Source organism: Labeo rohita, chromosome 12 (assembly GCF_022985175.1).
Source record: "Labeo rohita strain BAU-BD-2019 chromosome 12, IGBB_LRoh.1.0, whole genome shotgun sequence".
Lineage (NCBI taxonomy): Eukaryota > Metazoa > Chordata > Actinopteri > Cypriniformes > Cyprinidae > Labeo > Labeo rohita.
In genome coordinates, this window is record NC_066880.1 from 26,471,275 (window position 1) to 26,487,856 (window position 16,582).

Genomic DNA, 16,582 nt, shown 5'->3' on the forward strand with positions numbered 1-16,582 from the left:
AAGTGGTTATATCTAATATTTTTAAATTAGTCTTCCCATTAAGACCACTATATTGTTTATTTAGACTGATTTGCGAACACAGAACGTGCACAAACACAAGAGACGGGATTTATCGCATGAACCAATCACAGTTGAGCACAACCAGTCATATCCAATCATTTCGCTTTGGAGGCATTGCCTCCTCTCATGTGACTTTCCCCTATTCATTCCCAATTACCCCCTACCTAACTCATGGCACGTTCACTGATGCTTCAGAAGGAAACCTAAAGCATTAAGAGAACTTTTGGAATTTGAAGATCAGGGTAAATTTAACTTATTTTATCTTCTGGGAAACATTCAAGTATCTTCTGTAGCTTCTGAAGGGCAGTACTAAATGAAAAAAATATGATATTTTGGCAAAATAAGAAAAATGTAGACATCATCATTCTGTTCAAAAGTTTTTACCCCCCGGCTCTTGATGCATTGTTTCTCCTTCTGGAGCATCAGTGAACGTTTGAACCTTCTGTAATAGTTGCATATGAGTCCCTCGGTTGTCCTCAGTGTGAAAAGATGGATCCAAAAATATTACAGTCATTGCTGGAAAGGGTTCAATACACAGAAGTGTTGAAAAACCAAAGAATTTGTGTGACCTGAAAGACTTTTCTGAAGAAAAGCAGGCAGTTTAACTGTTCAGGACAAACAAGGGACTCATGAACAACTATCATTAAACAAAAAATAAATAAAACAGCTGTGGATCATTCAGCTAACAAGAGTATTAAGAATCAAGTGTATGTAAACTTTTGAACTTTAGATTATGAATTGAGTCATTTTATAAATTCAACTATTTTCTCTTGTGTAAATGTTATTATAGGAAATATCCTATTCAGGTCAGTGCTAAATAAAAAAATAACATGCATTTTGTATGATCCTTCTAATTTTGGTAAAATAATTATCATTTTGCAGATTCTGAAAAGATGTATGTAAACTTTATTTATATATATAGTATCTCACATATATATAGTATCTCACAAAAGTGAATACACCCCTCACATTTCAGCAGTCATTTTAGTATATCTTCTCAAGGGGCAATACTGTAGAAACGAAACATTTATATTTTAGAGTAGTCAATGTGCAGCTTGTATAGCAGTGTATATTTACTGTCCCCTAAAAATAAGTCAACATACAGCCATTATTGTCAAAACAGCCGGCAACAAAAGCGAGTACACCCTAAGTGAACTTGTCAAAACTGTGTCCCAAGTGTCAATGTTTTGTGTCAATCCATTGTTATCTAGCACTGCCTTAATCATTCTGCACATGGAATTCACCAGAGCTGCACAGGTTATTGTTGGGATCCTTTTCAAATCCTCTATAATGACATCATGGAGCTGCTGGATGTTAGACACATGGTGCTTCTCCACCTTCCACTTGAGGATGCCCCATAGGTGCTCAATAGGGTTCAGGTCAGATCACCTTCACCTGCACCTTCCTCAGCAAGGCAATTGTCATCTTGGTGGTGTTTGGGGTCATTATCATGTTGGTAAACTGCCATTCGGCCCACTTTTTGAAGGGAATCATGTTCTGCTTCAGAAATGTGCAGTACATAATGGAATCCATGTGTCCCTCAATGAACTGCAGCTCCCCAGTACCAGAAGCACTTATGCAGCCCCAGACCATGATGCTACCACCACCATGCTTGACTGTAGGAGAGACACAATTTTCATGGTACTTCTCACCAGGGGATTACCACACATGCTGGACACCATCTGAGCCAAACAAGTTTATCTTAGTCTCATCAGATCATTGGACATGGTTCCAGTAATTCATGCTCTTGAACAGGTTGTCTTGAGCAAACTGTTTGCGGGCTTTCTTGTAAGCCAGCTTCAGAAGAGGCTTCCTTCTCGAATGACACCAGTGCAAACCGTTGCAGTGTGCAGCGTATGGTCTGAGCACTGACAAGCTGGCCTTTTACTTCTGCAACCTCTAAAGCAATGCTGGCAGCACTCATGCATCTGTTTATTGAAGCCAGGTTCTTGCACCTGACGTGCAGAACGAGCACTCAACTTCGCTGATCGACCCTTGCGAGGTCTATTCCGAATGGAACCCGTCTTGGAAAACCTCTGTATGACCCCGGCCACAGTACTGTAACTCAGTTTTAGGTTGTTACTGAACCTCTTATAGCTTAGGCCATCTTTGTGGAGAGCAACAATTCTTGTGATGGTGAGGGGTGTCACTTTTGTGAGATACTGTATGTGTATATACTGCTTTTACTGCATCCAATCGAATAAATGCAGCCTTCATGAGCATAAGAGTCTTCATTCAAAAATCTTAGTGACCCCAAACTTTTGAACAGGTTCAGGGTACAGTATATAAAATGTACATTCTGAAGATCATCTTTAAAGCAGGCTGCAGTTATCGATCAATGAACTATGCTCCTATAAGAAGCTCTTTACCTGGTTTGAGGGTCTTGAGAGGCAGTATCCGCTGAGCGGTGACCTGCGAGCTGTTGTTCTCCACCACAGCAATGCGCAGAAAAACCATATCCTCAAAATACACGTTGAACTGGAAGTGCTCATTCCACATAGGATTGAGTGTGTTGCGGTGTATGGGCTTGGTGCGGAAATGGCAGCTGTCTGCCGGCATGCCCAACAATTCCACTTCCACACAGGGACTGCCGTTCGAGTTTCCCGGACACACGTTCTGTCCCGATACAATCTGCGTGCACATGAATTGATAAACATCCGTTAGATTCTGTAAGAGTAGACTGAATGCTAAAGAAATGTGGGTAATATGGGATACTCACAGTGAGAGTGTATAGCGTGGGGGTCATGTTCTCCAGGTCACGGTCCAGAGGGTAAAACTGGTGATAGAGAGGGCAACTTCGCTCCCACAGGACCGGAGGCTTAAGCACATAACCACAGTGACCATTAGCCTCAAACAGAGCTGCGTTCAGCTGCATGGGCAGGTCTAGAAGAGAAAATACCAGCCACATACAATTATTTATTCAAAAAATTGATTGAGCTCTTGAAATAATCCTGTTACAATAAACCCTCAAAATGTATTTTGGATGTTTTCTTTTCACTAGTTTGTCAGCTTCAGGAAAACACGCTATAAAATGGTCTGACTGATCAGCGTGGTCAATATATCACTCTATCACTATTATTTACACTGATTCCCATCCTAATGAATCTCAGGTGAGCAGGAGATCACACTCTTTACCGTCGGTCTGGTAGTTAAGGGCGACCAGCTGGATTCCGTGCAGCCAGAAGATGAGAGGATTGGGGTTGGCGGAGTCAATGCGGGTGGCCGCTGGGTAGGTGCGGAGCAGCTGGCAGCTGGTGTGCTGGATGAGTTTCTGGGAGTAGCGGCGACACAGACGCTTCGCAGCGTTCTCGTTGACAGAGGAGATGTGGTAGCATTTGGGTGTGCGGATGATGGAGCTGAGAGAGGTGCTCGGGCTCAGCGTTAGTGATGTTTGTTCCTCCCAGTTTAAACGAATGCCCTCCAGACTGGCTGTAGAAGAACCAAAAACACTGATTTGATATTAAGTTGCTATTGCAACTGGAAGGACCAAACAATTTCTTTCATAGAAACTGTTTAAATGTAAAACTAAGCACTATGAGATAAAGAAATACAGTGCCTTGCAAAATAGTATTCATTTTGCCATTCTTTAGATTATGAATTAAGTATTCATAATCTAAACTCCATACACCATAATGACAAACCAAAAACACAGCTGTCACAACTTCATAAATGTATTAAAAATAAAACACTGAAATAAGTGCATTGCATAAGTATTCATACCCTTAACTTAGTACTTAGTTGAAGCAACTTTACAGCCTTTAAAGTTTTTTGGGGTACAAGTTTTGCACATTACCATTTGGCAATTATCTGCCATTCTTTGCCTCACCTCTGGCTTTTCATTAAGGCTATCTCAATATTTTGGTGCACTGAGCTTTGAGCAACATAAAATGGGGTATGAATACTTTTGCAAGGCACTGTATGTTGTGTGGGGCTGAATTACATCTGCAATTTGGCAGTAATAATTATGTTTATAGCAACATTGTATAGCCACACTGATGCGAAAAATCACAATTTTGGCAGCCCTACAAACAAGCACACCAAAACTGGATTTTTTTTTTTTTTTTTTTTTTTTTCAAACACATTTTAAAATGCAATCACATTTTATCAGAAAAATCTAAATCTGATGTTTTCCCCCCAAAGTTCTGGGAGTCTGTATTTTCATTATATTTTTTGGACACTGTTATGGATATATTTATATATTGTTATATATTATTCCCCTTGCAGTACAAGACATTCATTACCTATATGTGTAATTAAGGGCTGCTTCAACACTAACCATGTAAGGCATTAGAAAGTTTTATTTCTTTATTTCCACAGCGGATTGTAGGTAAATATCCACCTTATCCATTTCTTCTCATTTTACTTTTTTTTTCAGCATGTGATATGAATCAAACGTTAACAATTCTGACCTTTTTGCAAACCCGCCTGACTAATTTGATCAAAAAAGTGATGCATTCATTAATCTGGTTCGTTGTCAGTTCTGATTCTAAACAGCTAATGAAAAACACACATGGGATGATTGTTGAAATATTATCAGGGAAAATTGTTTTCAGGTTGATACACAGTATTCTCTACTGTCAGGTAAGGATTTATCTGTAATGTTTTCCAACAAAGCTGTATTTTGTGCCACGAGGCACAATCATAAACATGACCTATAGGATTCAAGCTTATAATTTTTCATTTATTGAAAATGCAAGGAAAAAGAACAACCACGACATTCTTCAGAAATTTCTTCTGTTGTTTTCTACGGAAGAAAATCAGTCATACAGATTGGAACATCATGAGGACAAATAAATCCTGACAGGATTTTCAATTTCGGGCAAACTGTCCCTTTAATAAAAATAAACTGATGAAAAATAGATGCACTTCTGTTAGGATGGCAGGAAGTTATCAATTTAAGATTTAATTCAAAGAACCACTTGCCCTCCAAAAGTGCCTTCTACTTGAAAAGCACATACTTGTTTTCTCAAAGTCAGTCACTGGAAATATTCTGCAGAAAGGCGTTTTTATGTGCTTTCGAGGGACTTCTGTATAATGGAAAACTTGAGAGCCCTTTCCCATGGGTGCTCTAAGTGGGTGTTCTATTTCCTGCGTGCCCTATGCAGTTTCGTGTAATCCTGCATGCCCTGTGCAGTTTTGTGTAAATGCGAGGCGGCCGTACCTTTCCCTGGAGCTCGGACCAACGTCACAGGCTCCCCGGGGCTTCCGCGAGCAGGAGCGCTGCCAAAGATGGATTTCCGGCTTTTTCTGTCTTTTCCCCTTCCAGAGCCTGATGGGGAGAGGGTGGAGAGGCCTAGTTCCCACGCACACAAACACAAACAAACACATATGTAAGGTCACGGCTGCAGAGTATGCACTCCTCCAGAACTCAAGCGTCTGATACTGTTTGTTTGTTCAAGACTCGCCTCTGGGACTATTACAGATTCCAGTAGAGCCGAACACCTGAATCTAATTTACCCACCCGTTTTCACCAATTAAGCAAATTCTGCAGCAGTTTACATTAGCCATGTAACACAAATATGCAAAAGATAAAGTGTTGCTTATTATAAATTTAAACTGTAGTTGAAATTTGTTGCTACTTGAATAAAACTTGAGAGGCTACATTTGTAAAGTAAAGCAGCTTTCCCAACACCATCTTGTTGTACCTTAGGAGGTACAGTAGCATCTACTTTCGCTAGTCAACACACTGGTTCTTCATCAGTCAGTCGTGGACTGCATGCACAAATCTCATTATAAGCAAACCATACAAAAATCCTATGTAGTGATGCACCAAAATTAATTTTTCACCAAAAATAAAAAAAATGACTTGCATATAAACATTTAAATTGAACATGATGCAATTTTTATAAAACTTGCTAATAAATATAATTAAATAATTATAAATTATATAATTAAATTATATAATTAATTAAATATAATTATAATTCTTCTGCAATTCATTGCTGAAATATAAACGTTTAAACATTGTCTGTAATAAAAGCTTGCTATGGACATTGAATGACTTTCCATGTTATGTGACACTGTTTACAAGCTCTTTTATTTGCGTCTTCACGTTTTAATGAGACATGCAATTTGTGTCGTTTTTTCAGCATACTGTACCTTCTGATGTTCATGTGTGTTTATTTTCTGCTATAACTAAGAGTAGGTTATTGTGATTATTGGACAGGAATAATACATTTCGTTGCCTTAGAACTATAAGGTTCTTTCTGATATTTGTGTCAAAATTGAGTTATTCACATTCTTATTCGGTGACAACTTATTCACATTATGTGATGTTTCTTTGGTAAACTGTGTACATTTTAGGCTTTTTTTAGAAAACAAATATGATTCTATCTACAGTCTATGGAATGCAAAATCTTGAAGCTCAATATCTCAAAAGTGCTCAGAATGCAGACAGAACCTTATAATTCTAAGGTGACGATATAATATACGAAATATTTTTTTGATCATGCATCAACTGCAAACAGCATATCGTGTGCATTAAACAGACATAGTCAAAATGCACCATGATTTTGGCTTAAACTGAAACTATTTCAGGCAAAACCAGAAATTCATTTTCTGCCAAATATTTCAGTGTGTCCCAGAGGCCGTGGTTTTTCTCACTGTGGTCATGTAATAATGAAACTAGATGTAAACCTGGGAATTTGATAGCTTGACAGTAGATGACCAGATCAGAGAGCTCTTGAGCAATCTGTCTGCTCTCCTTCTCATTCTGCGACACGTAGAACTCCTCTCCTAGCTCCATGTCAAACATCTGCAAGGGTGCAGAAGTACAACCATCACAGATCACATATGTATTCAGGTAGAAAGTAACTCAAATGTTTATTATTGCAGTTCTGTACAGACCTTTCCTTTGCTTCCCGCTTTTTTAAACCGCTTGGGCATCTCATCGTTTGACTCATATTGAAGTTTCTCAGTGGATGACTTGCCTTCGGGTTTGTCGTCCAGAATATTGTCTGCAGAAAAGAAAAAGATGAAGAAACGTCTCTACAAAAACCCAAAGATAATTTCCTTCAACCTAAAAGCATTATGTGATTTAAAAAATGAAAGAAATTATAACAATTCCTTCGAAGAAAATTTCGCAAAGCACATAAAGGAATGAAGCAGCATTATCTGAGAGCAAAAGCCAAGAAAGACTGTGTGACATCAATAATCAGACACTATGTATATACTAACTAAAGGCATAGTTCACCCAAATCATCTATCATCATTTATTCGCCCTCATGTCACTTCAAACCTGTATGACCATCTTTCTTTGTTAGAACACAAGAAAAAAAGTATTTTAAAGAATGTTGTTTTGGTGACCATTGATTATGTATTACTGTATGGACGAAAAAACACTGAGACATTCATCAAAATAAGTTAAACAGAATAAAAGTCAGTCACACAATTTTGGAACTACATGCAGTAAATGTAAATGATGACAGAGTTTGCATTTTGGGGTGAACCATCCCTTTGAAATCTGGAAGTAAATGGAAATTTCAGAAGTTTTTCTTCTCTGTTCTGACGTATATCAATATCAGTACTTGATTTTGTCCATCAGGAATTGATTGACGGAATTGGTTGATCATGTGAGAGACAGGTTGGGGATTATTGCTCCATCTTCATGTTGGACAAGAAGAGATGTCATTGTGAGGGGTAGAGCATGTTATGTTTACATGGGCACATTATTTAAAAATTATTAAAAATAATTTCTAAGAATCGTTAATTATGATTTAATGGTAACTTGATGTAAAACGGCCAGTTACAGTACTAGTCAGAAGTTTTTGAACAGTAAGATCTTTAAAGTTTTTTAAAGAAGTCTCTTCTGCTCACCAAGTCTGCATTTATTTGATCCAAAGTACAGCAAAAACAGAACATTTTTGAAATATTTTTACTTAAAATAATGGTTTTCTATTTGAATATATTTTAAAACGTAATTTATTCCTGTGATCAAAGCAAAATTTTCAGAATCATTACTCCAGTCTTCAGTGTCACATGATCCTTCAGAAATTATTCTAATATGCTGATTCGCTGTTCAAGAAACATTTTTTTATTAATTATTATTAATTTTTATTAATACTATTTAAAACAGTTGTGTAAAACAATTTTTTCAGGAGTCTTTTTTTTAGGATGAGCCAAAGATCAGAATTTATCTGAAATATAGAGCTTTTGTAACATTACACACTATACTATTCAAAAGCTTGGAGTCAGTATTTTTTTTTATTAATAAAGTATTAATTATAGTTAATACATTTATTTAGCAAGGATACTTTAAAATTATCAAAAGACATTTATATTACAAATGATTTCTATTTCAGACAGTTGTTATTCTGAACTTTCTATTCATCAAAGAAACCTGAAAAAAAAATTTTACTCAGCTGTTTTTAACATAATAATAATAATAATAATAACAATAATAATAAATGTTTTTCTGATCAGAAAATCAGAATAATAGAATGATTTCTTAAGGATCATGTCACTGGAGTAATGATGCCAAAAAATCAGCTTTGAAATCACAGGAATAAACTACATTTTAAAATATATTCAAATAGAAAACAGCTATTTTAAATAGTACAAATATTTAAAAAAAAAAAAATGTTGTACTTTGGATCAAATACATGCAGGCTTGGTGAGCAAAAAAAAAAAAAGACCATACTGTTCAAAAACTTTTGACTGGTAGTGTAGTTTTGTCATTCATGAACAATGTTCTGACATCCTCAAAAAAGTAACCACATCTAATGAGCCTTTATTTGATTGAGATCACAGAAGCAGTCATTCTGTAGGTGTGCAACCCACAGGCGCTGTCAGGAAGTCACTGGAGTCCAAGATTTATCACAAAGGCTATTAAATGGCCATCCGCTGATGTCACACAAAGCAATCAAAGATTTGCCTTTTACCTTATTTTGAAACAAATCTTGTACGATTTTTGAAATTTGTCTAAAATCATGGCAAATGCATACCCGTCTTCAGAAAGCAGGTTGACTGAATGCCCGGCATTCCCCTGACTACACAAACTCATAGCGGAGTCTCCTGGGAAAGCCGTATGGGAAAGAACAAAGTCTCTTTTAACAGAGAGCAGAGCAGGGCCTGAGAAACCAGATGGCTTTGTTTTTCCCCCACCGATGAGCCAGTGCCGCAAGCAAGGTCGAGCCATTTTCAAAACACCAAGGACGTGGAAGCGAACGTTAAAGCAAGTTTGGGTGGTTTTGTTTATACACCGTACCACCCGTCTTTGTACTCAAAAAACACTGATTTTTTTCATGGCAGAGCAGACAGCACATATCTAATGGATCTCAGACATAAGCACCATTATTCTGCTTTGATTTCCTTCGAGTCCAAGCAATCACATCAGAGTCAACACACCAGCAACATACAGCAGTAAAAGCGGCACACATTACGGCACACATTTACATGGGCAGTTGACATGACACATGTACCCTGTCCTTAATAAGAAAGGACATCATTTATCATTTATCACTCAAATGTTCAGAATTTGGCTGGACAAGCAAGTAAAATGTAGAAATTTGGAACAATGCTTTAGTATGTATGCATTATCTAATTGGAGTCTCCCAATTTTCAACAATTTCTTTACAAATTTGAAAATACTACAAATGCTTAGTTTTTATACCATGTCTGTTTGTCAGCTACCCACACACACTCACACACAATACATTTACCTTCCTGGCCATAAGAGGCTGTGGAAGCATTGAGGACATCAGCTAAGAAAAAGAAGAAAAAAAGAGGGAAGAAAATGAAAGAAAGGAGGGGGGAGTGGAAAAAGGTCAGCATGCTACAGAGTGAAGGTGCCATCGTGAGAACAGTAAAAGATCGTGAGAGGGTTAGTGAACAGTACAGAAAATTCCACTCAATGTTCCAATATTCACTTTCGATTTGAGTTGAAATAAAGGACATATTAGCTTGAGCAATGCAAAGCATGCTTACCATCAGACAGTGACTCATAATCATAGTCATACTCGTCTTCCTCCTCTTCTTCTTCCTCGTTGTTTCCCAGGGATGTTCCGCTGACTGTGCCGTTGTTGGCCTGGGCCTGCATGTGAGCCAGCTGATGTGCCTTTTGAAATAGGAAAAGTAAACAAAAAACTTTAAATATTCATTCGTGATTTGTTACATGGAAGCTCCATGGACTCAGTATAACTTGTTGATACTAAAAATGCTCAACAGTTAGTCAAGACCACATTAAAGCTGTGCAGATTTCCACAGAATTGGAATTTCTGCCGTTCACACCATTCCACACATTCCCAACCCTTCGCATGTTTGTTTATTAAATATTTTGGCTAATTTGATTGTGCTTTCCAATACAAGCTCAGCTTAAGACATTTTAAAATGTTTAAACACATTCTGCAGATTATCCTCAAAAATCAGTGCAGATCAGTCAAGTCAAATATTTGCACAACGCTTTTCACAATATACAAAGCAGTTTTACAAAAGCTCATACCGTCATCTATAAAACCTTAACGCTTTAACAGGGCAATTATAGGGCTGGTCGATACGGCAATTAGTATATATAACAATAGCACAAATCTTTAAATGTAGAACTAGTTATATTGTTTATTTTGTGTAGAAGACATATCAAGCACAGGCCTTTTCTTACATGTACAAACATGTATAAAATACAACAAAAAGAGCCCCAGATTATATCAAGACCTAGTTAAAGGATTAGTGTACTTCCAGAATAAACATTTCCTGATAATTCACTCACCCCCATGTCATATTCATGTATTTTTTTCTTCAGTCGAAAAGAAATTAAGGTTTTTGAGGAAAACATTCCAGGTGTATATAGTGGACTATAAAGGTCCAAAATGCAATTTCAGTGCAGGCTCTACATGATCCCAGCCAAGGAATAAGGGTCTTATCTAGCAAAACGACTGGTCATTTTCTAAAAAAAAAATAAAAATGTATGTACTTTTTAACCACAAATGCTCGAATTGCACTAGCTCTGTGATGTGCGTCTACGACTTCACGATTATATAATCAGGTACAATGCCTTCCAAAAGTTTTAAAACACCCCTGGCAAAGTGTGGTTTTGGATGATATCAGCATAAATCCTTATCATTTTTTGGTGCAAATACATTAAAGTAACTTGACATTATCCTTGAAGACCAGCAATAATATTTTTCATTTTAATTACATAATAATGGCAATATATACATTTCAAAGCCAGACATGTCCCTTTGCCAGCTGTGATGCCTGGTTACTGGGTAAAACTTGGCCCAGGTTTTTAAAAGATTTTTGGGTCAGCACACCTTAATAGTTTCAACAATTGGTTGCCAATTAAGTTTAGAATACAATGAATTTAAGCTCAGATTATGCAGAGCTGTAATAGCTGCTAATGGTGGATATTTTGATGAATCGAAAATTTACGTTTTTCCATTTATAAACTGTTTATGTAATAAAATACGTTTTCGTAGTTTGTGTTGTCCAGTGCAAAATTATCACAAATTAAAAAGGATTCATGCCAATATTGTCCAAAACCCCACTTTTCTAGGGCGTTTCCAAACTTTTGGAGGGCAGTGTATGTAATCAAAGGTCACACAAGCTTAGTTCTTCGTCTGAGTACTTTAGTTCAAAAGGGTAGGGCGAAAAACTCCAAAATCCTCCAACTTCACACCGTCCGACAACGTTGTTTTACCTGTTTTGTGAAGGCCGTTTGACTTTCTTTGCACGTTTGCTTTGTAAACACCGGGTCGATAATTCCGCCTACGCCACGTGTGACCTTTCCAACACGCATTTGTGGTTAAAAAGTATATCCGTTTTAGTTTTTTAGAAAATGACAGTTTCACTAGACCCTTATTCCTTGGTTGGGATCATGTAGAGCCCTTTGAAGCCAAACGGAAACCACAATTTGGACTTTCAACCCATTTATCCCCATCGAAGTCCACTATATGGAGAAAACCGCTGGAATGTTTTCCTCAAAAAACAATTTCTTTTCGACTGAAGAAAGAAAGACATGAACATCTTGGATGACACGAGGGTAATAAATTGTCAGAATTTTTTTATTCTGGAAGTGAACTAATCTAGACAATTCGCCTTGTTGTGTGGCTGCTATGATTCATTTAGGTGAGATTTTGTAGAAAATAACTTAATTGTGCATAAACCAAATAGCCTTGAAATCCGTTCTGTATTGTCACCATACATCTAGGTATATGTTCCTCTCATCTACCTTTTGTTTGAGAATGTCCACTGGAGCCTGGTGAGCTTTCAATTTCTTATTTTTCAGTAGGATCTTCCCTTTAAGCTGCAGGGGAGATGGAAGTAAAGGCTCATCCGCAAAATCACTCTCAAACAGGAACTTGGTCACCAGTTTCTCACCAAACACCGTCTGAAGAGCAAAATATATGAACAATGCTCACTTCACAAAAGAAATGGCCAAACAAGCAGGTTGAGAACATTGGTAACACTTTAATCTAGGGACCAGTTCTTACTATTAACTAGATGCTTGCATGTATGCTACTAGCATATTGGCTGTTTAGAAACAGAATCAGAAAGAGCTTTATTGCCAGATATGTTTACACATACAAGGAATTTGTTTTGGTGACAGAAGCTTCCACAGCACAAACAGAATGACAGTGACAAGACACAGATAATAAAAAGAATAAAAATACTATAAGTAAATAGGAAATATGTGACCCTGGAACACAAAACCAGTCATAAGGGTCAATTTTTTTTTAAATTGAGATTTATACATCATCTGAAATCTGAATTAATAAGCTTTCCATTGATGTATGGTTTGTTAGAAGATAGAAATATTTGGCCAAGATACAACTATTTTAAAATCTAGAATCTGAGGGTGCAATAAAAATATTGAGAAAATCACCTGTAAAGTTGTCCAAATTAAGTTCTTAGCAATGCATATTATTAATCAAAAACTAAGTTTTGATATATTTATGGTAGGAAACTTACAAAACATCTTCATGGAACATGATCTTTGCTTAATATCCTAATGATTTTTGGCATAAAAGAAAAATCGATAATTTTGACCCATACAATGTATTTTTGGCTATTGCTACAAATATACCTGTGCTATGGTGACATATTACGAAATTTAAAATATACAATATTTGAAGTTTATTTGTACTAGTAGAGCACAAATTAATGCCTCATTCTGCAAGACCTTCATTTAAAACCCTTAGTCAAACTTAACAAATACCTTATTAACTATTAATGAGCAGCAAATTAGGAAGTCATAGTTAATAGTGAGAAATTAGTCCCAAAACTTTTGACCTGAACATTAAATGGACTCTGATTAAGTGCAAAAATTCAAACAGGTACCTTAAAAATCTCAGCCATTTTGCGCTGCTGTGGTAAAGAGCAGTGGTTTTCGATGGATAGAATCACAGGCATCTCTGAGTTCACAAACGCTGAGCGATTAATGGCTTCGACAACATCCTACAGACCACAAAAGCATTTCCGTCAGTGATAAACATACATAAAATCAACACAAGTCTCTTTAAGTACTGATTTCTAAACAGACCTTAAAGGGAATCTTAGTAGTAAGAGTGTGTCCATGGTAAATAACAGGCATGCCATCGTCCCCATCCCAGCAGTCCAACTCAACGCTACGACAGCCCTGCAGCAACACCTACGACAGAACCAAAAAAAAACAAACACAAACTCAATGAACGCCTGCAGGCATCATTCAGCTACATTAACTTTCAGGTGACTTCTACAGGACGGCATGTGAAGCAGCGATCATCAAGCATATTTATGGAGTGCATTGTGAAACGTTTTTTAGCTCTGGATCAGGTTCAGGATAAACAGAGAAGCTCTGCTGAAGATGTACCTGGCTGTAGAGCTCCACTGAAGACTCTCCCTTCAGCTGATGGCCCGTGAGGTATGTGTTATGAGAGGACTCAATGTAATAGTACGAGAGCGGATACTGGAGCTCATCCAGATTGACTTGAGACTCCTCGTTTTTAGAGGCAAAGTTGTCCTTGTCCATTAGAAACCTTTGAGAGGCAGATTAACTTTTGGTCATGTAGCAGAGATTATATGAATGCAGCAGAATATCCAAAGTATTCTGTTTCTGAAACGGCTGGTCTACATTATTTTGTCAAAAATGTTTAATAAATCCAAACCTGGCAAATCCTTCAAAGGACATCCACCCCATCTGACGCATATTTGAAGAAGGCTCGAATTTCTAAAGAAAAAAAAAACCAAATTAAACATTATTACATTGGCATGCATATCATTAGACGTCTCAAAGTGATTTATGAGCTGGTGAGACGTTAATATCGAACTGTCAGTCAGCGACTATTCTTAATAAAGGAAGAATCAATTGTGCTTGTTGTTAAGGGTAAACGATGACCCACCATTGAGAACTTTAAAACCGTGCCAGACACTTGACAGCACTTTGACAGAAATTTGAAGCAATTTTCTTTTCTGACAATAAAACTTCGCATAAGTAACATAAGAAGGAATGAACGTGTTGGCTTGAACATGTCTTTTCAAAGTTTTAAATCAACTTGAACAACAAGTTTGAAGGGTAGACAAGACATATAGACTGACGTGCCAAGTTTGGAGAACATAGTTTGAAAGGTCAGAAAAATAATTTTATATGATTTTCCTGCCTTCTTCTGTAATATTTCTTTAAAATAACAAAATATCTATCCTTAAATGACATCCAGGAAGTTAGAAATAAATAGGAACATAGAATCTATGTTGCAAACTGTTCATTCAGTTGAGGCCAAAAGTTTACATAAGCCTTGCAGAATCTGCAAAATGTCAAATTTTTTGACCAAAATAAGAGGGATCATGCAAAATGCATGTTATTTTTTATTTAGTACTGACCTGAATAAGATATTTCACATAAAAGACATTTACATATAGTCCACAAGAGAAAATAACTATATGTAAATAACTTATAAAAATTACCCCGTTCAAAAGTTTACATATGCTTGATTTTTAATACTGTGTTGTTACCTGAATAATCCACAGCTGTGTTTTTTTGTTTAGTGATAGCTGGTAATGTGTCCCTTGTTTGTCTTGAACAGTTAAACTGCCGGCTGTTCTTCAGAAAAATCCCTCAGGTCCCACAAATTCTTTGATTTTTTAGCATTTGTGTGTATTTGAACCCTTTCCAACAATGACTGTATGATTTTGAGATCCATCTTTTTACACAGAAGGAAACACAATGCATTAAGATCCAGGGGGTGAAAACTTTTTTGAATTTGAAGATCAGGGTAATTTAACTTATTTTATCTTCTGAGAAACATGCAAGTATCTTTTGTAGCTTCTAAAGGGCAGCACTAAATGGAAAAAAAAAGTACGATATTGAAGCAAAATAAGAAAAACATACACATCTTCATTCTGTTCAAAAATTTGCACCCCTTTTGTTTGAACCTTCTGTAATAGTTGAGACCTTCAGTTGTCCTCAGTGTGAAAAGATGGATCTCAAAATCATGCAGTCATTGTTGGAAAGGATTCAAATACACAAAAATGCTGAAAAACCAAATAATTTGTGGGACCTAAAGGATTCTCAAAAACAGCAGGCAGTTTAACTGTTCAGGACAAACAAGGGACTCATGAGCAACTATCAATAAACAGAAAAAAAACAGATGTGGATCATTCAGGTAACAACACCGTATTAAGAATCAAGTGTATGCAAACATTTGAATGGGTCATTTTTATAAATTCAACTATTATTTTCTCTTGTGGACTTTCTTTTTATGCGAAATATCTTATTCAAGTTAGTACTAAATAAAAAAAAACAACAGGCATTTTGTATGATCCCTCTCATTTTGGTAAAATATTGGTAAACTTTTGACCTCAACTGTAAGTCTCCTCAGTAAAGTCCATAAAATGTTTTGGCTGAGATCGGCTTTCAGAGAGTTCCTCCACTCGCCTGTATGATGCTGAGGATCTCATCATAACTCAGATGCTCTCCCTGACAGTTGACTAAGAAGTCATTAAGCTGAGAGATGGCCAGTCCCAGCACACCCAGCGATGAATTCTCCACTCCAGTGCCATTGGTCACGATGCTAGCAGCTGCGATGGCGTCAGAAATCTGCTTTTGGTTGTCAGACATTTGCTGACGTGTACGGATAAAAAGGCCCAGGTCAGAGCCGTTGCGAGTCAGGAGATCTGTAAAGAGATCAGCTTTGTAAAACCATCCTACTTCTTATAAGTTGAAAATGACTCTGTTATTCACACATGCCCACCAAGATCTGGTTGCAGTCCTGTAAGCTTGTCGTCAATTCTCAGTGTAGTGTAGAGTGGGACAGAGTCAGGACCCGAGCGACTACAAGGCACGGCATAAGTGTCAAACAGTTCCTTCATATCCTTACGACTGCGAATGCTGGACACACAGCAGACCAAGGGGAAGGTTTTAACAATCATCCAAATTCAAAACACAAGCATAGTATTTTCTTGGAGGGAAAGGTGTGTTCTACCTAAAAGACTTGAAGAGCTCCACAAATTCAACAAAGCTCATGATGCTGTCAGAGATCATGAGGTCCTGGAAGCCCCTGAAACAGCCTTTCCCTCGGCCATGCCAGCTTCGACTGCTCCAGGCCCTAAAAAC

At 37.1% G+C, this 16,582-nt stretch overlaps 1 protein-coding gene across 7 annotated transcripts in view; it reads right to left on the reverse strand.

The window, feature by feature from the left end:
- plce1 (phospholipase C, epsilon 1) overlaps window positions 1-16,582 on the reverse strand; it is a 91,629-nt gene that overhangs the window by 7,978 nt on the left and 67,069 nt on the right. For 4 of the 7 annotated variants that reach the window (XM_051124079.1, XM_051124078.1, XM_051124085.1 and 1 more), the window contains 16 exons: window positions 16,452-16,574; window positions 16,221-16,357; window positions 15,905-16,143; window positions 14,139-14,200; window positions 13,844-14,009; window positions 13,535-13,642; window positions 13,333-13,449; window positions 12,224-12,382; window positions 9,985-10,114; window positions 9,720-9,761; window positions 6,907-7,016; window positions 6,697-6,814; window positions 5,222-5,353; window positions 3,196-3,489; window positions 2,780-2,943; window positions 2,430-2,691 (listed from right to left, as the gene is read on the reverse strand). In XM_051124079.1, coding sequence (XP_050980036.1) covers window positions 2,430-2,691; window positions 2,780-2,943; window positions 3,196-3,489; window positions 5,222-5,353; window positions 6,697-6,814; window positions 6,907-7,016; window positions 9,720-9,761; window positions 9,985-10,114; window positions 12,224-12,382; window positions 13,333-13,449; window positions 13,535-13,642; window positions 13,844-14,009; window positions 14,139-14,200; window positions 15,905-16,143; window positions 16,221-16,357; window positions 16,452-16,574 — 2,363 coding nt within the window. The remainder of the gene's footprint in view (window positions 1-2,429; window positions 2,692-2,779; window positions 2,944-3,195; window positions 3,490-5,221; window positions 5,354-6,696; window positions 6,815-6,906; window positions 7,017-9,719; window positions 9,762-9,984; window positions 10,115-12,223; window positions 12,383-13,332; window positions 13,450-13,534; window positions 13,643-13,843; window positions 14,010-14,138; window positions 14,201-15,904; window positions 16,144-16,220; window positions 16,358-16,451; window positions 16,575-16,582) is intronic. The other 3 variants (XM_051124086.1, XM_051124080.1, XM_051124084.1) reach the window with 1 other exon arrangement.